Genomic DNA, 23,667 nt, shown 5'->3' with positions numbered 1-23,667 from the left:
CCATCTGTCAGAGCTGGGGCAGTTCTCTGCTGTCCATGGGGCAGTTTTTTCTTTATCTCTGCCACAGCCAATCCTCCCTCCAGGAGATCTCTGCTGTCCATGGCCACTGAGTGTCCCTGCAGGGCTGATCCAATTCCAGCATCCCATGGGGAGATGCTGCGCCCAGGGGAGGAGCCAAGCATTCCTACCTGGATCCAATCTGAGCCTGGAGCAGCACAGCAGCCTTTGCCCCCTGCATTGCCAGAGGAGCAGCTTTCTGCTGCCCTGCATTGCCAGAGGGAGCCCAGGCCCATCTGCAGCAGCCCTGGAGCTGCAGAGGAAAACTCCCCCCTTGTGCAGGATCCCTGCTCCAGCAGCAGCACAGCTGGCACTGCAGGAGGGCTGAGCCCCCATGGGATGGGGCTGTGCCACCCCCTGACACACACAGGGGGCAGGGCATGGTCTGACTCTGGCAGGGTTGGTTTGCGTTACTGCATTCTTATTTTATTTTAATTTTTTTCCCTAATAAAGAACTGTTGTTCCTATTCCCATATCTTTGCCTGAGAGCGCCTTAATTTCAAATTAATAACAATTCAGAGGGAGGGGGTTTACATTTTCCATTTCAGGGGAGGCTTCTGCCTGCCTTAGCACACACCTGGCTCTCCAAACCAAGGCAGAAACTCATGCACACTGAGCAATTAAAACTGATGCCTTAAGATTTTATCTTTTCTATTTTTCCAATCCTGTAGTGCCTTAGTGCATGATTCTGAACTCCTTATAAAGTGTTAGTTACTGTCTCCACATTTTGGTCAGACAAAACAATCCCCCTAGGCCTGAGACCCAAGGACACCCCACAGCCTCAGGCCCTGAAAATACAAACCAAAGTGAATTGGGAGGGAGCAAACGGGGGGTGAATGACTTCATTACCTGAAGCTGTAACTGGAGAATTAACCCCTGATATGTAAATGACCAAACTGATAATTGTGTGAAACTCTGGTGACCATTGTCCAGCTTGGGTGAGGCCTCTGGGAGCTTCTGAGTGCCCCAGGTGTATCTGTGGAGCCTTTAATAAATACCTGCTCCTATTCTCTTAATCTTGTCTAGCCTCTGTTCTAGGGAGCCACTCCAGGGCATCAAAATCGCCTCAGAGGACTCATCAGAATCAGTAAAAGGATCGTGGAATGGTTTGGGTTGGAAAGGACCTTAAAGATCATCCTGATCTCTCTCCAACCATGACACCTCCCACTGTCCCAGGCTGCTCCAGCCCCAGTGTCCATCCTGGCCTTGGGCACTCCAGGGATAGCCAGGGTTTCTCAGGGCTGCAGCACCCTCACAGGAAAGGTTTCACCCTCTAACAGAATATTTCATTTCCCACCTCACTGGTTCTTTACACAGAATGACTTTCAGCAGCATTTTCTACCTGCTTTGATTTCCTTTTGTGGAATGGACAGAGTTGGGAGTTAATCCAGACAATCTATTGTTTTTTCCTCCTCAAAGTACAGCAGCTTCATCCATCTCAAACCAAATCATTCCAAATTGCCTTTGTTTGGGGATGATACATGTAAAATACCTGAAAGCATTCTTTAACTCAAGCTAGTTACTGGTTTATTATGTGCTGCTTTAATCCTCCCTTAAAAATGTGCATCCTGCTTGGGAGTGTATTTTAAACTATTCACTCATATTAAAGGGAATTTTGTGGAAAAAGACAAAATACCCGTGGAGTTCTTCCACCAATGTTATGAAAAGAGAGTTTGAGAGTTCTTACCTGTGTACCCAATACTTGTAGTACTGGGGAAGAACTCCATTGGGCCCCTTCTCCTGGAACACCTCAATGAGCCTCTCCAGCACAGTCACAGTCCTTGCAATGAGGCAATCTGCACTCAGAGGCTTCAGCTCCGTCCCCTCTTCCCTGTTAAACTTTGCAATGAGGTCATTGATGCAGATGGTGGGGTTGCTGTTACTCACATTAAACCCAAAGCCTGCAGAAGACAAAGAGAAGGGCACAATCAAAGTGACAAACTCCTTGTTACCACCACAGCCAGCACTTAATTCACCTGCTCCCAAAATCATCCCTCAGGATTGCTCCCAGAGCTGGCTTCATTCAGCCTCTTACACCTTTGGATCCTCTTTCTCCTGTAATTACAATTCTCAGCTCAGATTTTGCTCTTTGTCCCCAAAATTCCTCCTCAGAATCACAGAGGCAAATCCAGCACAGCCTTCCAACCCTATCCCATCCCACCAGCGAGGGCTGGGAGAGGAAAAACTGCACCTTGGTTCCTGAGCCATCCATGTGAGACACTCCTGCGCTCCCTGGAAGGTGCTCAGCCCACTCAGAGAACAACTGATCCCACCCTAAGATGGAGTTTTATTCTAAAACCCAGCTCAAAGACCTTTCTGCTTCCTGCAGAGGGCTGAGTGCCTTTTCCAAAAACCCCAGACTTTGCACTCAGCTGATAAGCCTCGTTTGGCTTGCTCAGGAAAGCCCAGAAGATTTGATTTTAACTTTGTGAGACTCCAGTTTGCCTAATCTATCTCACCACAGCACATCCTTTAGAAGCCTCAAGGCTCTCGCTGAGATTTCTCCAGCTGGAATTCCCAAATTCTGAGTTGGCAGAATGCCTCCCTTGCTTAAATGTGGCTCTTGGGGCCTTTTCTGCAGCCTGCTGAAACAGCCTTCCAGGGATATAGTAAAGAACTATATTGTATTACCTGTTTATTTTTTTCTCCTAATAATTTGGGGTTTTTTTTTTTCCTTCCCTCAGACATTTGGGATAAAACTCCCTGTCTGTCAATCAGCTTTGGACGTGATGCAGCTCCGTCTGCAAGGAGGTGCAGATGTCTTGATTTGTACATTTGCTGTTAATAATTCATCATTTGTGTTAACTTTGAGACGGATCCCTCCAGTGAAAAAGAGTTTTGGATTTTTAACAGGGAATGAACACAAAAAAGGCACAGTGATCCCAACGGACCAGTCCTGTGGAAATGGGCTGCTGGAAAGAGATAAAGGAAAATGAACTGGCAAATGCAATGAGCTGTGCCAGCAAATCCCAACTCAGCCGTCTGCACCCCAGTGTGAGGGGACAGAGACACCACTGAGGGGTCACAGGGCCTTGGGGTCCGTCAGCATTGCTGCTCAGAAATCCAGAATGTGGGACACAGCAGCCACCCTGGGACGAGGAGCTCAGCTGAAGCCCCAGCACCTGGGAACGAGCATGGCCAAGGGGGAACAGGCAGCCAGGAAACTGAAAAGCCACGAGGTGCTCGGGGCTCTGGGGGCACCTCCGCAGTGTCCACGGGAGCAAGGAGCATTCAGCAGTGGCCCTGCAGCGCTGATGGATGTTCCAGTGGTGGATCCATGAAGAGCTGGACGTGCCTGAGCAGAGGCAGAGCAGGGTTTGCTCGCTTGGCTGCCCCCTGCATTCCACTGGCGCTTGCTCCGAGTCTGGCCCTCACATTAATGGTGAATGTTCTCCTCAGAACTCCTCCTCCAGAAGTCCCAACACCGTAAAGTTCTTCCATTTTAAATTCCAAATTGGAAAAAAAAAAAGTTTTTTTTTTTTGTTTTTTGTTTTTTTTTTTCTCCAAACTGTGTTTGAAAGTCTCAGTGTGAAGCGTTGTCACCTGCAGGGCTTGAGCAGTGGAAATGCAGGTTTGTCTCTGATCTTATTCTCCTGAGTTCCTCCTTGGAGCAGTGAAGCCACAGAGATGATCCTTGGTTTCCACCATTATCCTCATTTATGGGAGATTCTCGGGAATGCCATGGAAAGAGCGAGTTCAGCGCCTGGAGGTGGCACCGAGTGCTCTGGGCTGGGGACAAGGTGGGCACAGCTGGGACTCCTTGGGCTGGGAGGGCTTTTCCAGCCTCAGGGATCCTGGGATTGTGCCTAGGAAAGGATCCTGTGGAAAAGGGGTGATGGATCTGACACACCTTCCCTGCTGGGGAAGCTGAATCCCATCACTCCTACCAACCCAAAACCTGCAATGTCGTGAGGCCCCTCTAGGACTCCAGCGAAACACAGCACTGGAATGATGGAAAACATCCTTGGATTCATATGGAGCAAGGAAGTTTCAATTTGAAAAGCTTAGGTGAAAATAGACTAATGAGAACGGACCTTTATCTATACCTCAGACCTTCCAGAGGAATATCAGAGAGAGTGGATACAGAAAGTCTCCGTTTGAATTGGAATATTTTGATGCTTAGGGTAAGAATGGAAAGGTCCAAACCAAATATGTGAAGTGCTTAAAGAGATACTTGATATAATGAACTATTTTTGGATGTATTCCTGCTTTCCTTGTGTTAACCAGACTGTAGGAAAACGTGGAAGTTGTAAATGGCTGAAGGGGCACAGAGAGATTTCTAAAGTTTCTGTGCAATTTCCATTCTGTTCAAGTCGATTATTCACAAAATGAAGGCACAAAATCAAACAGAAAATGTCATGTCTGGGCATGTTTCAAGAAAGAGGTGATTTCTTCAACTCTTTTCTACCTTGCACATCTAAAATCACAGAACTTTGACAGAAACAACACCATGGCCACTCCATCTCTGCAGGATACTTTACTTGTGCTACGTTCAAATAGCAAATATCATCTTTTTCTTTACCCTTTTTAGACTTGCTAAGGAATTTTCTTTCAATTTTCTAGGCACAGCAGAGACAATTACTTTTGGAACCAGAATCTGGAAACTTTCTGAGCAGATCTGAAATGCTTAGGGGAAAAACTTCCTTATCAAAGAGCAGGATGATTATCAGACTAGAGATGACAAAAAACATCTCAATAATTAAAAAATGAAAAAACATTGTGTATGTAGCTCTTCTTCTGATTTCAAAGGCATGTTCTTCATTTAACGATTTGTCATGTTCCAAAAAATCCATAAATTGGGAAAAAAAGGATGGAGTTTTCAGCATATTCCACTGGTTTTGCAATAAATCAAGGAGGACAATTTCCCTCTCCCATGTAATGCTCTTCCTTTGAACTCTACTACACCAATCCAGATGCTTGCATTTATGTTTTACTTGTCAAGCATATGGAATTATTAAGAAGAATGAAAACATTTACTTTTTGTGCTTCCTCTGGATTGAATGTTGTGCTTTATTTCCTTATGCCTGCTGTCATTATTTGTTCTCATCGTTGCCATTTTTACTGATACAGACACTGATAACAAAATCCTCCAGAAATAAACAAAAAAAAGCAGCAAAAAAAGCTTCAAAACAGACATTTACCAATGAGAATATGAAATGTTGTTTCAATGAGCGTTGAGTTTACCAGGACTCCACCAATCTTCATCAGGTCACTGTAGTAAATATCATTTGGCCACTTCACTCGCAGCTCGATGTCCTGAAGAAACAAAACCGGACATTTAGAGACATTTATGGCTCATTCACCACTCCATAATCTGCAGAGAATCATGGAATGGGTTGGGTTGGAAGGGACCTTAAAGCCCATCCAGTGCCACCCCTGCCATGGCAGGGACACCTCCCACTGCCCCAGGCTGACCAGGGCAGATCTGCTGAACCTGAGGGGACATCAGCCCTTGGCAGGGGGGCAAAACAGAGTTAAAGGTTTGGAATCAATTATGTTACAGCAAGAATATTTTAAAAATTATCAAAAAGTCAGTGCTTGAATTTTCCCTTTAGACTCAACTCCTGCAAGGCTTTTCCTTATGTCCACGTCATACCAATTGCAGCAGCCACGAACAGCGGGATGATCTACAGAGTGATGGAATCATGGAATGGGTTGGCTTGGAAGGGATCTGAAAGATCATCCCCCCCCTGCCATGGCAGGGACACCTCCCACTGTCCCAGGCTGCTCCAGCCCCAGTGTCCAACCTGGCCTTGGGCACTGCCAGGGATCCAGGGATGGAATTCCATCCCAGCCCCTGCCCACCCTGCCAGGGAAGGATTCTGTCCCAACATCCCACCTAAACCTGTAATTTTTCAGTTTGGAAGCCATGCCCTGTGTGCTGTCCCTGCATCCCCTGGAAATTGTCTCTCTCCAGCTTTCCTGGGGCTCCTGCAGGCCCTGCAAGGCCACCCTGAGCTCAGGCCAAAGCTTCTCCTGTGCAGGTGAACAATGCCAGCTGTGCCAGCCTTTCCTGCCAGCAGAGCTGCTCCATCCCTCTGCTCATCCTGGAGCCTCCTCTGGGCTCTCTGCAGCAGCTCCAGCTCCTCCCTGCGCTGGGGCAGCTCTGCAGGTGGGAAATCACCTGAGCAGGGCAGACGAGGAGAATTTTCTCTGCCTTTTTGCCACACCCAAAGTGCGGCTGCAAACTGCTCCTCTTAATGACAATCCACTGAAGTGCTCCACAAATGCTGCAGAAAATGGAATCGTGCCTGAGGAACCTTGCAGGAACTGATATCTCAGGTTGGAGCTTTTCTATTTTTCAGGTTCTGTGCTGCTTTAGTGTGTGGGTCTGGGCTTCATATTATGGGATGGTGAGCTCTGTGCACAGAGCAGGGAGACAAAACAATTCCTGCTCCAGCTGGGCACCAAGGACAAATGATCCAAATCTCAGCCCAGGAGCACAAACACCGTGGGCTGCAGAGAGAAAAACAAGCAGGGTGGGACTGCCTGGGCTAAAGCTGGAATGGGACAATGAACTGCAAGGTGCAAATGGAGCAGAACTGATCCCAGGGACAGAGCCCGTGCCCGGCCGTGCATTTTGGGGCCATTTTGGTTCATCTTGGGTGCAGCCCTGGCTGGGCTCTGGTGCTGCCCAAGGTGCATCCATGGAGGAGATGCTTTGAATAAATCCCTGCTTTATTCTTTAGCTCTGCCCAGCCCCTGCTCTGGGGCAGCCTGCACAAGGCAACAGTGACATCCTGAATTTCTGAAAGGAAATTCAGCAGACAGGAGAAATCCCAGTTCCCAACCACTGAAATGGTTCAGAAATGTCCCAAAGCTGTCCCTGCTGGAAACACAAACTGAGCAGTGACAACGTCCCGGCCCCACAGAGCAGCTTTTGTTGAAACCACAGGGCCGAGCTGAACTTTGCACTGGCTACTTAAACACAAAAAGAAAGCAAATGTGCTTCCTGCAGCTTGAAACTCTGCCCAAGGCTGCTGCATCCCCGGGGGCAAATTAGGGGAGGTGCTCCAGGCCTACAGGAGTCGCATTGCCTCCCATTGTAGGGGTGAAATCCCTTTACAGGATGTGTGAAAGCTGCACCTGGGTCCGTGTCTACTTTCCTGACAGATTTAAAGGCCAGGGAGGAGTCCATGACACATCCACTGACAGGAAATACTACCTGATTTTGCTATCAAAGCATTCTGAGAGAAAGTATCACCAGCTCCTATTCGTTATGGAAAAGAACTCGGCTCCCTGCACTGGGGGAAGGATTTTAGGGGACTCTGGAGACGTGGGAGGAACGACACAGTGAAATGGTGCTCTCAGTGATAAAAGGGGGAAACACACACCTGTAGGACAGCAGACAGTAGCTCTGTGACTGAAGTGACAACAAGCAGCAAGAACAGCTGAGGCAGCTGGGTGTTCTCATGACTGTTGTATTTGTGTATTTGTATTTGCAGGAACGATGAATCTGACTCCATGTTCTCAGAAGGCTAATTTATTATTTTATGATGCTATATTATATTAAAGAATGCTATACTAAACTGTACTAAAGAATACAGAAAGGATACTTACAGAAGGCTAAAAAGCTAATAATGAAAACTCGTGACTCTCTCCAGAGTCCTGACACAGCTTGGCCCTGATTGGCCAAAGAGTGAAAACAACTCACAGCAGAATGCAAAGGAACAATCACCTGTGGGGAACAATCTCCAAACACATGCCTAACGAGCACAACACAGGAGAAGCAAATCAGATAATTATTGTTTTCCTTTTACTCTGAGGCATCTCAGCTTCCCAGGAGACAAATTCTGGGTGAAGGGATTTTTCACAGAACGTGAATGCCACACACGACTTTGCCACAGCATGGGTTCACCAAGTACCACACAAAATGTCACAAAATACACTGGAAATGGAGCAATTTTTATCTTCCCTCACTAGAGAGAGACTCTGCTGTTCTCCGAATGGGAGAGCAAAGCATCCTCTTGATTTAAAGCCCATTTGCATCCTCAGCATTAACATCTGATAAGGGAACTTCCAACTGAGCCCTCAGATCTGCTCTGGGAGGACCCACACCACAGGCCTTGGTTACTGCTGGTTTAGCAGAGTCAGTGACTGTGGCCATCCTAAAAGCCATGAATGGCTGATAAACTGAGCCATGGACCTCCTGGCACCAGGATGAGCAGAGGGATGGAGCAGCTCTGCTGGCAGGAAAGGCTGGCACAGCTGGCATTGTTCACCTGCACAGGAGAAGCTTTGGCCTGAGCTCAGGGTGGCCTTGCAGGGCCTGCAGGAGCCCCAGGAAAGCTGGAGAGAGACAATTTCCAGGGGATGCAGGGACAGCACACAGGGAATGGCTCCCAGTGCCAGAGGGCAGGGCTGGATGGGATCTTGGCAATGAGGAATTGTTCCCTGGCAGGGTGGGCAGGGCTGGGATGGAATTCCATCCCTGGATCCCTGGCAGTGCCCAAGGCCAGGTTGGACACTGGGGCTGGAGCAGCCTGGGACAGTGGGAGGTGTCCCTGCCATGGCAGGGGTGGGGTGATCTTTCAGATCCCTTCCAAGCCAACCCATTCCATGATTCCATCACTCTGTAGATCATCCCATTGTTTGTGGCTGCAATGGCTGCTGCAGTTGGTATGATAAGGACATACAGAAAAGCCTTGCAGGAGTTGAGTCTAAAGGGGAAATTCAAGCACTGAGTTTTTGATAATTTTTAAAATATTCTTGCTGTATAACATAATTGATTCTAAACCTTTAACTCTGTTTTGCCCCCCTGCCAAGGGCTGATGTCCCCTCAAGTTCAGCAGATCTGCCCCGGTCACTCTTTACTCTCCAAATGCTCAGTAGAGCCCACATATTATTGATCCACATTTTCTACATCACTATTCGGATCTTCAGTCACCTTTTTCCTCTTGAACGGAATAAAATTAAAAAATGCCACAGTGCATCAGGGCAGGCACACAGGAGCAAAACCACCTCCATTCATAAATCAGCTCCTTCCCCGGTCATCCCCATTATTTTATAAAACTAACTCTTGTCCCTTCGTTTTTAAGTGGTCAAATTATCCACTCCAGCCAAGTATTTTATATTGCAAATTTTAGCCTGAAGCATTTTGTTTTTCCAGTCAGGTTATGAATTTAGAAGGTTTTAATAGAAAGGCTGACAGACCCTAAACTCCAGCAAAGCTACTGGGTGCCACTATAATAAAGTTCATGTGTAAATGTGTATAAGTCATTGATTTTCTGTAATATAGGAAACATATGCTTTAGTTAACTACTTCTGTAAAATACCAAAGTTTTATAGTTAGCAAATATTAGGAAATGGTAACATTAAAAAGGAGATATATGAGGTGATAAAGAAGACTGGTTCTTCATTTTAATACTGATGACAGGACACTTGATTCCCTCTCGAGAGCAATTCTCCTCAGTTCTTGCTTTAGAAATCAGTTTTCAACCTTAAACAAGGGTTGGAAAAATCCTTTAAAAAGGATAAAGTGACCACTGAAACAGCACCAACAAAAAAAGCAGAAAAGGATTTGTCAGTTTTATTCATTTTTCCCTCCTCCTTATTCTCCTTCAAAATCAAAACAAATCAGCTCCATTGTTGGGCAAACAAAATTGACTTTTTCTTTACTGCTGAGGATTGAGGCTTAAGTTTCATAAGATTATGAGTGAAATGAATGCAGTGCATTTGATCCGCTCAGTAAAAGAATATTCATCCCCTGGACATTGGATTTCTCCAAACATATCAATAATCAAACATTAGGAAGGTTAAGTTCAGGTTCTTTTAAAGAACTGAATTATGCATTCAGCCATTACACGCAGAAAAGACACAGCTAAAATCTGAATTTTATGGAGATGGAAGCAGGGATTTTGAGGTGAGTTAGAGGGACATACCTCATATCCTGGGATGGATCTGACTGCCTCTACCACTGCCAAGGACACCAGGTGCTGGATAAAAGGAATTCTCTGGCCCAGGTTGGAATGTAGAGGGATGGAGAGGTGCAGAGTGGACAGGGCACAGCCCATGGGACTGAGCCAAGCGTTCCCACCACGACCTGGGCAGGGACAGGAAAAAGGGGAACTTCAACTCAAGACAAGAACATTTATGAAAAAGATCACTTTGTGAAGGTAGATAACAAAAGATAACTAAAGATGTAGATAACTAAAGAGAAAGATTCAAAGGTATCCAACCAAGAATGTAGCAAAAGTTCCTTTAATGGAGTTTTCCAAACTAATTTTGAAAGAAAAAGGGTTAAAGTGCAAAGCTTTTTCTTCAAAAAATACTGGAATTTTTAAAACATTCCCATCCTTGTAAGTGTTCAAGGCCAGGTTGGATGGGGCTCTGAGAACCTGGTTTGGTGGAAGGTGTGGCAGGGGGTGGAACAAGATGATCTTTAAGGTCCCTTCCAACTCAGGCCATTCTATAATTCTGTAATTCTTGAAGGTCCCTTCCACCTCAGGCCATTCTATAATTCTGTAATTCTATAACTCTGTAATTCTTGAAGGTCCCTTCCAACTCAGGCCATTCTGGAATTCAGTTCTGAGCTTCTGAAGGACAAGCTGCTGTTCAATTTCCCAGCATGTCCTAAATCCCCTGCTTCCAGGATTTTCCTGGTCTCTGCTGACAGACACATTTTAAAGATCTTTGTTCAAGTGGAAAAGCATTTCTGAAAATGCTCTGTGTGCACCTAGAAATGCACCCAAACTCTGAACCACCCCGCACTGAAACCAGGGAATCACCTCCTCATGGAAAAGTGCTCGGAAAAGCTTCTTGGGCCACACACTCTGCTCTTCCAGCAGAATAAATGTGGCTTTTAAAGAAGTGCCAGCATTTTTCTGGGCAGGAAACACGACTTGCTTACATTTATCTGCTCAGGCAGGTCCTTCAGACTCAATCTCAGAGCAAGTCAAGCCCCAGTGCTGCTCCAGTTAACCCAGTTTCAGTTTTCATCTGGAGCTCCGACTTGTGTTACACTGAGTGTAGTGATGGCAGCTTTTGTGACTGGCAAAACTTTTTTGGCAGGAACCAGGAGACCATTAAATCACTTCTGCAAAAGCCACCAAACATCCTGAAAATGTTTACTTTGGTCTCTTATTAACTTTTGGGTTTTCAGTTCGAATCCACAGTTTGAGCGGGAGGAGGACAGGCTCATTCTATGGATTATATTATCAAAAATGCTCATAATGCAGCTTAAAATGTTCTATTTTGTGTATTTAATACACATTTATGAGTAAAATAAGGAGATTTACTCACCTTTCCCTTGTGTTTGTCGAACAGCCACTGCTATTAAACCCATCTCCTCAGGCAACTCGAACATTAACCTGCCAATTAGGGAAAAAACCAAAAACCCCACATGCTTATCAGCTGCAACACTAAGCTACATTCATGAAAATCAAGGCTTAAATATCAGGTAATATTTTATGTTAACGTTGCACCACCATTTTTTTCAGTTAACATTTAGTCCTGATCCAAACCCATTAGAATATTAAAAAACGATTGGCTGCAAAACGATAATGTAAAATATTATTTTATCTGAAATAAGTCAGAGCTGTAGTTCATTTGAGTTCTGATAACCCAGGTTTTGTATTTCTCCACTTCTTCCTCAAGTGCTCATTTTTTGGGTGTCCCTATCTTCAGCAAGTGACAACCAGCAATTCCAAACATTTGTTTCTACTTACAGCGAATTTTTGTTCATACTACAAAATATAAGAGCAGCAGTTTCTGATTATTTAGAAAACCAATATGGTGGCAATAAAGCAGTTTAAAAGATACACTATCCCCTGAGAACTAATTATGATTTAACTACAGTAAATAAATCTACACCTTCTGAGAGCTCTAGAGAACACTGGCTTATTTTAGGCTTGTGTTCTGCTTTTAAAATAGTTTCACTTAAAAGAATACTAACTTTCCTCTGGGGATAAGTAGAAAGTGCACTTTAACACCACCAAATGAGTCAATGCTACACTTAAAATAAAAAAAAAATTAAAAAAAAAAAAGAAAAGAAGAAAAAACCCTACTGTGAGAAATTTGTTCAAGCCACTTTTAAACAGATCTGAACTGTACCATGATCCTCCTCCATTTCACGTTTTCAGGGTTATTTCAGAGATAAAACATATTCAAGATGTTGCCTGTGAGTTAAGCCCAAAAAGGGATGTCTAGCCCACAAATCTGCTTCTCCCACAGGCACAAACACGGTGCTGTTCATTCCTATAAAAGCAATCTTGTCTCAGGGGTAAGGGCAGCCCAAATCAGAGAAAAAAAAAAAAAAGCACCATTTGCAATGATTTCCTGTGAGAAATGGATTTCTAAAATTTGATAGGAAGTTTATAGAGTGTATGTAAATACCTATTTGTATGTAAATACTGAGATAAGGTGTAAACAAGTTTCAAAATATGGTTTTGGAAAATAATTAGATATTTTAGAGAATTAGAACTGTGAAAGATGTATTGTAGTAAGGCTATGTAAGGAAAAAATACAGATAATTGGTGTTAGAAGTAATAGAAGTATTGTGTGGTAAAAGTTAGTACGTTAAATAAATAATAGTTAATAAGTTTAAATTAAAAATAGTTAATAAGTTTAAATAAAAACATTTATAAAGTATTGTAATTTAAGAAACAGGTTGGCTTCTGATGGAATGGCATTGAGTTTTCCATCTCTTGTATGTCACTATTCAAGACTCAGAATAAAATCTAAAACACCTCTCAGTTGCCTCATCTCTGCAACAGCTGAGAAAAGCAACAATTTCCCCTGAACTTCAGATGGGTTTGGGAGCTGTTTTCAAGCTCTGCAGTTGAGGAGGTGCAGGAGCAGCAAGGAGGAGCTGTGAGTGCCCCACAGAGACACAATTCTTTGCGCTGAGATGAGGAACCATCCATTGCTCCTGCTCCACACTCTGATAAACGGGACATCAGCAACTCCTGGGGCTGTGGCAGCACCAAAATGCAAGAAACCCAGAGATTTCAGAGCATCTTTCAAATGCCTGACTCAGTTTAGGTTAGATATTAGGAAAAAGTTTTCCACTGAAAGGGTGAGAAAGTTCTGGAATGGCTGCCCGGGGAGGTGGTGCAGTCCCCATCCCTGGGTGTGTTTAACAAAGCCTGGATGTGGCACTGGGGGCCAGGGCTCAGTTGAGCTGTTGGGGCTGGGCTGGACTTGATGGGCTTGGAGGTCTCTCCCAACCCAGTGATTCTGGAATTCTGGGAATTCTGGGAATTGCTCTGCACAACTTCCTGACAGGAGGGGCACTGAGGGGAGGTCTCTGCAGTTGAGGAGGTGCAGGAGCAGCAAGGAGGAGCTGTGAGTGCCCCACAGAGACACAATTCTTTGCGCTGAGATGAGGAACCATCCATTGCTCCTGCTCCACACTCTGATAAACGGGACATCAGCAACTCCTGGGGCTGTGGCAGCACCAAAATGCAAGAAACCCAGAGATTTCAGAGCATCTTTCAAATGCCTGACTCAGTTTAGGTTAGATATTAGGAAAAAGTTTTCCACTGAAAGGGTGAGAAAGTTCTGGAATGTCTGCCCGGGGAGGTGGTGCAGTCCCCATCCCTGGGTGTGTTTAACAAAGCCTGGATGTGGCACTGGGGGCCAGGGCTCAGTTGAGGGGTTGGGGCTGGGCTGGACTCGATGGGCTTGAAGGTCTCTTCCAACCCAGTGATTCTGAAATTCTGTGATTCTACTTTCATGGTGATGAGGTTATTGGACTGCCCAAGCAAAGTCTGGATCACAAATCCCTTTGCAAATAACAAATCACAGATTCCTGGAACGGTTTGGGTTGGAAGGGACCTTAAAGATCCTCCAGTTCCATCCCCTGCTATGGGTAGGGACACACAAACCAGCAGGAGCTGGACCAGGCCCCACAATGTTTTCCCCATTATTCCCGAGTCATGGAGATGCCATCAAAGGCCAACAGCCAGAAAATCTCCTTGCCAGTCACCTTCCATGGAACACACCTTGGGAATTGTCTCCTCTGGACACTGTGGATCACATGCTGAGACCAGGCCCACCTATCTACCACCTTTAGCAGTAAATTTTACCTCTTGACACTAAATCCCAGAATCATCAAGGCTGGAAGAGCCCACCAGGATCACCCAGTGCCATCACCCCAATCCCTGTCCCCAAGGCCACATCCAGACTGCTCTGGGACAATCCCAGGGACTCCAAACCTCCCTGGGCAGCTCAGCCCAAGGCCTGACCACTCTGCCAGGGAAATTTTCTTTGCCAATCTCCAACCTGAGCCTGCCCTGGTGCCATTTGAGGCCATTTCCTCTCCTCCTTTCACTTCCACCAACCCTCCCTCGCTGCCCCTCCTGCAATGAGCTCCCCCTGAGCCCCTTTTCTCCAGGCTCAGCCTCTCCAGCTCCCTCAGCTGCTCCTCCCAGGATTTGTTTTCCAGATCCTTCTCTCCTCTGGACGCACTCCAGCCCCTCGGGGGGAAAATCCCCCAAAGCTCAGGAGGTTTCATCCCTGTCTTCTGGGAGCAGCCTGATTACAACACCAAGTCCATGCTTTTGCAACATAAAAATCCAATTTAAACTTGGACACGCAGTTAGGAGGAAATTAAAGGCTTTGTCGAAACACACGCATTTCTGCTGCTCCTCCATTCATGTATCTGGTTTTAAATAATGAAAAAAAAAAAAATAAAAATCATGTGCTGTCATGAGGGGAGGAAAATAAACAGAGCAGGAAAAAAGCTAATTAGGAATGCAAAACACAGGCTTCTGCACCAAAGAGATACAATTAGGAGAACAGATGATGCAGCCCTGGGAGACTTGGCAGCAGGTAACAACTTATTACATGGAGAGGCTGAGGCTGGACTCTCAAGGGTCACAAAGAAATTCTTTAAAGGACACAACATGGGGAAGTTGTTAATTCCCAGACTGATGCACCAAGAGACACACAGATTGATTTTTTACTACTTCCTGAGATTGTGCTGGAATTAACATGAAGCCAATGATGATAAAATTCTGCACACAGCTTCCCCCAGCTTCACTGCTCTGAGCATGGTGTGTGCTTGTTGGTTTGGTGGGTTTTTTTTTCTTCTCTGCGAGAAACAACTTGGATTTTCCTTACCAGAAAGATTAACTGTACGTGCACTTTTTTACATATTGACTTCCCTTCTTCTCTTTCAACTTAATCAGTTGCAGACTTAACAATTTCATTTTTCTGCAGAGTGGCTTAATCACAGTGCTCACCACATTCCCCCCCTCCATGAAATATTTTCCTTCAAGAAATTATCTTTTTTTTTTTTCTTTTTTTGTGCTCTTTGACCATCATGCTCTGGGTATTAATTCCACAAACCAGAATGAGATATAAGATTATGGCAACGTGAAAACAAATTTACCCATCAGGAAGAATATCAGATGACATCTATATGATCATAGAAGATGATACTGGAATTTTATGTAAACTTTTCTCTTTTTTTGAACATTTTTGTGGTATTTTCCAAAATGTGAGCAAGGCCCTTTTGGCATTCAGCTGAAACAGTGAGAGGTTCTAGCACAGTTTTTTATACAAATACCCTCTTCCCCACCCTGTAGTGCATGTTATGAGTGCTGACAAGAGTAATAAACAATATTTAATTATTTTACAGAAATTCCAAGTGTAAGGAGGACTCTCCTGCCAACACCATGACTTTTCACCCTACATGAACATAAAATGGGAACTGAAACCCCCAAAACCACGTTTGACTAACGTTAACAGCTATAAATTTCATTGATGTTGTGGGTTTCAGGTTGAAACTCTCATTAAAGCATCCTGCTGTGTTACAGTATTGCAGAGGCATTACCACAGCCAGCGGAGCATTCCAGATGTTCAAATACCTGGGCACAAGAGTTATGGGCAGATTTGGCCCTTCCCTTCGAGTTCCTTGCCTGAAAAATCTCACTCTCAAAGAGGTTGTTTAGGGAGTATTGTAAAACCGACACAAAAAACCAAACCAAACCAAACCAAACCAAACCAAACCAAACAAAAAAAAAACAACAAACAAAACAAAATAAAAACCAAAACCAACCAAAAAAACCCAAAAACCAACCAAACAACAACAACAACAAAACCCCAAAAACCCAAATCCTTTCAATTTTAGTCAAACCAGTGACTTCCAGGATTATTTAAGTTGGTGGGCCACAGTTAGAGGAGAAGACATCATGAATGAGAGTAGGTTTGGATTAGATAATTGGAAAAAATATTTCTCTGGGAAGATGGGGAGGCCATGGAAAGAATTCCTAGAGCAGCTGTGGCAGACCCTGGAGTGCCCAAGGCCAGGTTGGAGCAGCCTGGGAGAGTGGAAGGTGTCCCTACCCATGCCATGGGTGTAATTGGACAATCTTTGATGTCTCTTCCAACCCAAACCATTCACTGACTCTATCAAATATAAAATAAATGTTGTTATTGACCCCAAAGCAGCAGTTTCTGTGAGTGACACCACGCTGGGGATCTGCTAAAAGCCACCAAATCAGGAAATGTGGGAAGTTTTGAGGATGAACAAACCCTGCATTCAGTTTCTTTGGGCACCTCGTAGCTGGGATCTTATGGGTGACATCTCTGAGGGGCAAAGGAGTTCAAAAGATCTGGTCCTTACAAATTCCCCCCTCACAAAATATCCCTGTCACAATCCTGAGGAAAATAAGGATGTGAACAGAGGCTGCTTTGGCTAAAAAAGGGTATCCAAGAGGGTAAAAAATGTCCAGAAAAAGATGGAAGCAAGGAGGAATACTACAAAGGAGAAATGCAGAAATATGGTCCAGAGAATGGAAAGCTCAATTATATTAGAGATTGGGGAGGAAAAAAAAAGGCAACAAGAACTTGTAGTGGAATGTGATTAAAAAAAAAAAAAGGAAAATGTGGGGTCTCAGGTGAAACACAGTGGATACATCTCAGGCTGAGCTGCTCAAGGAATTCTTTGCCCAGGTCTTCACCAACAAACTCTTCCAGGACTTCACACAGAATTCAGGGAGAAGAGGAAACAACAGCAGTAGAAAAGAATTAATCCCATAAATCCCTTGGGAAATCCTGGCTCAGTCAGGTCGGTGAGAGCAGAGGGGATGGATCTGAGAGTGCTGAGGGCACATCCAGCTCTGCCATCCTCATGGCCAAGGACATCAGGGTGGTGCCAGATTGAGAGGGAAAACATCTCCAAGCTGTTCTTTCAAACATCCCTGTAGCCAAGGCAAGCCTTGAGCAGAAAGGGTCTGGATTGAAAATCCTGGTTTGTACTCCAGCTGTGGGCTGGATACAACTGCAGACCCTCAGGGGGTTCTCCAAGACTTGTCCTATTTCATGTCTTCAGAAGTTTAATAAGAGGTGAAGGAAAGGAGGGAATTCAGGAGGAAATGGCACACACACCCAGCCAGTGAGTAACACCAAGCTGTGGGGATAACTAAACTCTGGAATGGGATGTGGAGTTTTTCCAGACCTGACTGGAAAAAGCCTTTATCAAGCTGGTCAGAATTCATTGTTGACTCTGCTTAAAAGAAAGAGTTTGGACCAGAGATCTTCAGGGATTCTTGACACCAGAAAATGCAAAGGAACTTGGCATCCCTGGTGTTTCCAGCAGACATTTAGGTTTGGCTGAAATCAGTCAGAAATTAGCCATTGTAACTGTTAATTCAGTGATTTAACAGAAATTAGCCACTGTAACTGTTAAATCAGTGATTTAACAGAAATTAGCCATTGCACCTGTTAAATCAGCGATTTAAGAGAAAGTAGCCATTGTAACTGTTAAATCAGCAATTTAAGAGAAATTAGCCATTGTACCTGTTAAATCAGTGATTTAACAGAAATTTGCCATTGTATCTGTTAAATCAGTGATTTAAGAGAAATTAGCCATTGTGCCTGTTAAATCAGTGATTTAAGAGAAATTAGCCATTGTAACTGTTAAATCTGTGATTCAACAGAAATTAGCCATTGTACCTGTTAAATCAGCGATTTAGTCCCAGTGGTGGTCACTGGAATCCCACCTCCCAGGCAGGATCCTAAAGCCATTTGCACACTCTCTTACAAGCCCAAATATTTACATTTCTCCATCCTCCACTTTCCACGAGGCATTTTACACACGGCCAGGTGCTCCCAGAAGATGGACTCCCCCAGCTGAGACAAGGAGAACACCTCAGCTGTTAATCCAGCTCAGGCTGATTTAAATGGCAGAAATCTCACTTAAAACTGTGCCCAAATCCAGCAAGAAAAAAACCATTTACCAGAATGCCCCTTGCCATGAATGCACTCTTCTGTTCTAATGCAAAAAATTCACTGCTCCTTTCACTTTCTAGTGGGCTCCCCCACAGCAAAGTTAGCACAGAAAGGGCCATTTAATGTCAAATTCTCCTTGAACTCCTTGGATACACCAAAGTCCTGCACCAGTGAGGAAAAGCATTAAAGGGATTACAATATCCCAGCCATGGGGAAAGCTAAAAAAGCACCACAACCTTGCACAGCTGGTTCCTTGTTCCCTCAAGAAATGCTACAAAAAGAAGATTGTCCTGAACTAGACAGGGCATTTCCAGCAAGGAATATTCTCCTGAATGGATGACGTGGGTGAGGAGCTCCCAGAGCCTTTGGCTGGCCGGGTAAATCCTTCAGCAGGGCAGAAACAACAATTCAGTTCCAGGGAAAATGCAGGATGGAGGAGGGCTGGGAGCTGGGCAAAGCCACCTGAGATGTTTTTCAGCTCTCCAGAAATGAAAGCTGCTGTTGGCAAAGGGGAAGCAACAGCAAGAGATGCCAGGGGAGAGAAGTGAAGCCTAAATCACCTAAATCGCCTCTTTTTTACCACCCATGTGCTCTGGTTGATTGAAATTATGGTATTATGAGTTGGGAATGGTTCATGCTTTGCTGGTGGAATTGCTTTGAGAATCAGGGCCTGCTGCACAGAATTCTACCATGAAATCCTCTTTTTTTTTTTCCTCTGCTCACTGCATTTTCAGCTGGTAATTTTTTTGTCTATTTTTATACCTGCTATTTTATAATTAGTCCTTTGTCTATGTTTATAGGCTTTTCCTCTTGAAAAAGAGAAAGAAAAAGAGAATTTTAAAACACAGCACCATACAGGGAGAGGTGTCAGGAAACATACCCAAATAAGAAAGGACTCCAAAAAATTAAGTTTGCCAACAAAATGCCAGTAAAATTTGAAACCCGGGTTCAGACACACTGGTCATGTTCCAAAACTGAAAACTTAAAGAACTTCTTTATTCACTAAATCAGTTTCTCTGTGAATATCATCAAGACCACAAAGTTACAGCAAAGGAAGGCGTTTCCAGGGGAGATGTGAGAAGAGTTTAGGAGTTTCTTTCAATTTTTAATTTGAAAAGCAAAAACTTGTCCTGTTTTGAACAACTTATTTCATTTTTTTTCCCATCTAGTAAGTAATCTTTTCAATCCATAACCTTTCTTGAAAAAGCTACCTGAAGCCAAAAGTGAACATGGGACAAATGGGAATGAAACAGATTTTGTCAGGAAATACAACCCCAGTGCCAAGATTTAAGAAACAGAAGATTTACTGGGATGCAGTGAAATATATTTATCATAACATGATAAGAGTAGAATCTTCAGGCTAAAATAAAATTTATAAACACCTTGATCAAAGCCAGAGCAAGCCCTTCTTGTCTGAGGACAAACCCAGCACAGAAGAGAATGCCCTGTGGAAAATATTTCCCTGTCTGCTCTGGGGTGCCCTGACCCCCAGGGCAGCACTGACTCTGACCCTCATCCATGGAGAAAATTTCCCAGACTTCAAGATAGACTGGAACCCACAAAAGTGTGAAATAGATTATAGAGAGCAGTGCAGGTGTATCACTGGGTGAGAAATTGAGGTTTTGGGGTTTTTAGTGTGTTGTGGATGGAAGAAAGATGGGGGGCACAGGGTGTTGTCCTGGGTTTCTTCTTCATGCTTCTTCTTCCTCCTTCTCCATGGGTTTGGGTGGCATTTTGTAATTGGGCAGAAAAGTCCCCATTGCAGCTCTGTGGGATCAGTTATTGGGTTAAAAGGGAAAATAATCCAGGTGTCAGTTCTTCATTGGATAGTTCAGTCTTAAAAGACCTTGGAACAAAAGATTGTGGGTCATCCCTCTAGAAAGTGACACAGCCTCGGGACTGGGGCTGGGAACATCAAAAGGATCAACACAACCGAGAGTGAGGTCCTGACCCTGGGATGGGGCAACCCCTGGGATCCTCCCAGGCTGGGATGAGCAGGTGGAGCAGCCCTGGGAGAAGATCTGGGGGTGAGATCTGGACCTGCCCCAGCCCAGAACCCCACAGTGAGGGGGAGATTGGTGTCTCTGTGCCCCTCAGGTGATTTCCCAGCTGCAGAGCTGCCCCAGCCCTGGGCCCAGCGCAGGGAGGAGCTGGAGCTGCTGCAGAGAGCCCAGAGGAGGCTCCAGGATGAGCAGAGGGATGGAGCAGCTCTGCTGGCAGGAAAGGCTGGCACAGCTGGCATTGTTCACCTGCACAGAGCTCACCATCCCCTCATGTGAAGCCCAGACCCACACACTAAAGCAGCACAGAATGTGAAAATAATAAAAGTCAAACCTGAGGCATCAATGGCAGGGGTGGCACTGGGTGACTTTCAATGCTCCCTCCCAGCCCAACCCATTCCATGATTGAAAGATGCTTTAAAAATGCTCAAATTTGGTCACTTTCAGAGGAGAATCTCAACACAAGCCCAACGCAGCAGAGCAAGAAACACTTCAGCAAAATAACAAATCCATTTGAAATCAGCATTGGATTCGCTAATTCACAGTGAGGCATCACAAACACGAAGATCTCAAAAGTAACCCATTGTGAAAGTGAATTTATCCAGCATTCCTCATTATCCCTTATTCCTTAGCTCCCTCTCGGGTGAAAAAAAGCCAGGTGAGAACTTTTTGCTCACACAGCGATTTTAATGTGATTTTCTGGCCAGTTTCTAGTCTGGGTGATTGCATTTCCTTATGAAAATTTCTCTGCAGTTTCTGAAGACATCACTTCATTTCCTGGCTTCAACCACTGAGGGTGTGAAAGAGTTGCCATGTTTGAGCAGAGAGGTGCTGAAGTTATTCCCAAACGGCCACTCCAGAACGTACCACAAGAGACACTGGATTCATCACAGAAATTCAAATGAGCACTAATAAGAATTGTGTGAGGTGCGCTCCCAGGATCCTCCCCAGAGCCCCGAAAAGTGGGGAAAATTAAAGTATTTCAACAACAAAAAAAAATTCCATTCCTTGTTAAGGAACCGTGAAAGACTTAAAAAATTAGTAACAATTATTTTACTTATTTAAATTAATTCTTTTCCTTTATCTTATTATTAAAATCGTGTGAGGTGCTCTCCCAGGATCCTTCCCAGAGCCCCAAAAAGTGGGGAAAATTAAAGTATTTCATCAACAAAAAAATTCCATTCCTTGTTAAAGAATTGTGAAAGACTTTAAAAATTAGTAATAATTATTTTCCTTATTTATATTAATTTTTCCTTTATATTATTAAATTGCAGAAGGAACTGTGAAATCTAAAAAATTAGTAACAACAATTATTTCCTAACTGAAATTAATATTTTTCCTTTATCTTATGAAAAGTGTCATCAATACTTTAAATCACAGAAGGAACTGTGAAATATCTCAAAAATTAGTAATAATTATTTCACTTATTTATTTCTTTTCCTTTATCTTCTTCTTATTATTAAAAGTTTCATCGATACTTAGTCACAGAAGGAACTGGGAAAGACCTAAAAATTAGTAATAATTTTTTCACTTATTTAAATTAATCGTTTTTCCTTTATCTTATTATTATTTAAAATTTCATCAATACTTAAAGTCACATAATGAACTGTGAAAGACCTAAAAAATTAGAAATAATGATTATTTTCCTCATTTAAATTATTTTTTTCTTTATCTTATTATTATTTTTAAAAGCTTCATTAATAGTTAAAGTCACAGAACTAACTGTGAAAGACCTAAAAAATTAGTAAAAAATATTTTCCTCATTTAAATTAATTCTTTTCCTTTATCTTATTAATATTAAAGTTTCATCAATACTTAAAATCAGAGAAGGAACTGTGAAAGACCTAAAAAATTAGTAATAATTATTTTCCTCATTTAAATCAATTTTTCCTTTCTCTTATTATTAAAAGTTTCATCAATACTTAGTCACAGAAGGAACTGTGAAAGACCTAAAAAATCAGTAATAACAATTATTTTCCTTATTTAAATTAATAGTTTTTCCTGTATCTTATTATTATTAAAAGTTTCATCAATACTTTAAATCACAGGAGTAATTTATACTTAGGAGAACCCTCTTAAAACCTTTGATTTTTTTTTCCCCATGATTTGCTTTAATTTCTTTTATTTTCCACCTGCAACATCCATTGTGCTCAAAATTTAGGTTCTGGATGCAGCAAATTCCCAGTTTTCTTCATCCAGTGCTAACTGAAAAATAATTTGAATTATGCTCCTCTTTCTGAAGGCACAAACCACAGTTTTCCTGCACTAAAACAAAAGGCAGCACCATTTCACACTGCCATTTCCTGTGGTCCTGTCAATTCAACCCTCTTTCTGAAAAAAAATCTATTTAAAGATAATTAACTAAAATTTCAGGCAAATTTCTCCATTACCTCAGTTTTCCTTGGTCAAAAGCACGTGAACTTCAATCTCCAAATTCTCATCTCTCACCATTTAATAGAAAAATTTAATTAATTTTATGAAAAATAATTAATTGAAAAATTTGAAAATTTAATTGAAAAATACACACAGAAGGTCTTAAAAGTTCTAAATGCTGGTGAATATTCTGATTTTTGGGCCGTGTATGGTACAAACATCATCCCTGAGGTGCTTACTGGACACATTACTTGGCATTCAATCAAATCTTCCTCAATTTTTCCCAATTGTGGCTTCATAAATTGGCAGGTAAAGCACAATAATTTCACTTGCATGGCTTTTTTTCCATTAAGAATGGTGATGCATGAAATCTTTGGGGGGAAAAAAAGGATTATTAACGTTTTGCTGTGTAAAAGCAATCAAAACACCCCATTCCTTCCATGTCAATAAACCCAGAATTTAATCCAAAAACTCCCACTGACAAAATACCAGGATTTTAATCCTCCTCTAATAAAAATAGAGGTGGAACACTGAGAAATTTAATATATAAATATAATATAAAATATAGAAAAAAACCTAACTATAGAGCACATAAATAAACATAATATATAAATAACGTAAATATAAATTATAATGTAAGAGATTAAGGAGAAGTTTAATGCAAACTTTGAGGAGAAAAAGGTTTGTGAGAGCTGATTTTAAAACAAAATCATTAAGAAATGGCAGAAATGAGCTCTAAAGTTGCAGCTAAAATTTGAAATAGATTGTTTGCCAAGTAAAGTTTAGAATATTATTTTAATCATATTTTCAATAAATAAATAAAAATTTAATTTTAATATAGTAAATAAAATTAATTATAAAAATAAAAATATTATAAATATTATAAATAATTTATCACAATTAATTTTTATTCATTATAATTTTTAATTTTTGTTTTTAATGTTATTAGACCTGATGGGATGTTTACCATATACATAATTTTTCAAAGGAAAGACAGATCCAGAAAAGCTGCTGTTCTCTAAGAGGAGGAAATAATTTCCCAAAGAGGAAATAATTTTAC

At 42.8% G+C, this 23,667-nt stretch overlaps 1 protein-coding gene across 1 annotated transcript in view; it reads right to left on the bottom strand.

The window, feature by feature from the left end:
• The window catches only part of HLCS (holocarboxylase synthetase), a 129,852-nt gene that overhangs the window by 1,520 nt on the left and 104,665 nt on the right, over positions 1-23,667 (bottom strand). Inside the window, exons 7-10 of the mRNA XM_031064058.1 lie at positions 11,299-11,366; positions 9,939-10,099; positions 5,199-5,313; positions 1,745-1,958 (exon numbers count right to left, since the gene is read on the bottom strand). Of these exons, the coding sequence (XP_030919918.1) occupies positions 1,745-1,958; positions 5,199-5,313; positions 9,939-10,099; positions 11,299-11,366 (558 nt within the window). The remainder of the gene's footprint in view (positions 1-1,744; positions 1,959-5,198; positions 5,314-9,938; positions 10,100-11,298; positions 11,367-23,667) is intronic.

This window comes from Geospiza fortis, unplaced genomic scaffold (assembly GCF_000277835.1).
Source record: "Geospiza fortis unplaced genomic scaffold, GeoFor_1.0 scaffold409, whole genome shotgun sequence".
Taxonomy (NCBI): domain Eukaryota; kingdom Metazoa; phylum Chordata; class Aves; order Passeriformes; family Thraupidae; genus Geospiza; species Geospiza fortis.
Note: the sequence above shows the minus strand (reverse complement) of the source record. Positions and strands in the feature narration are given on the sequence as shown.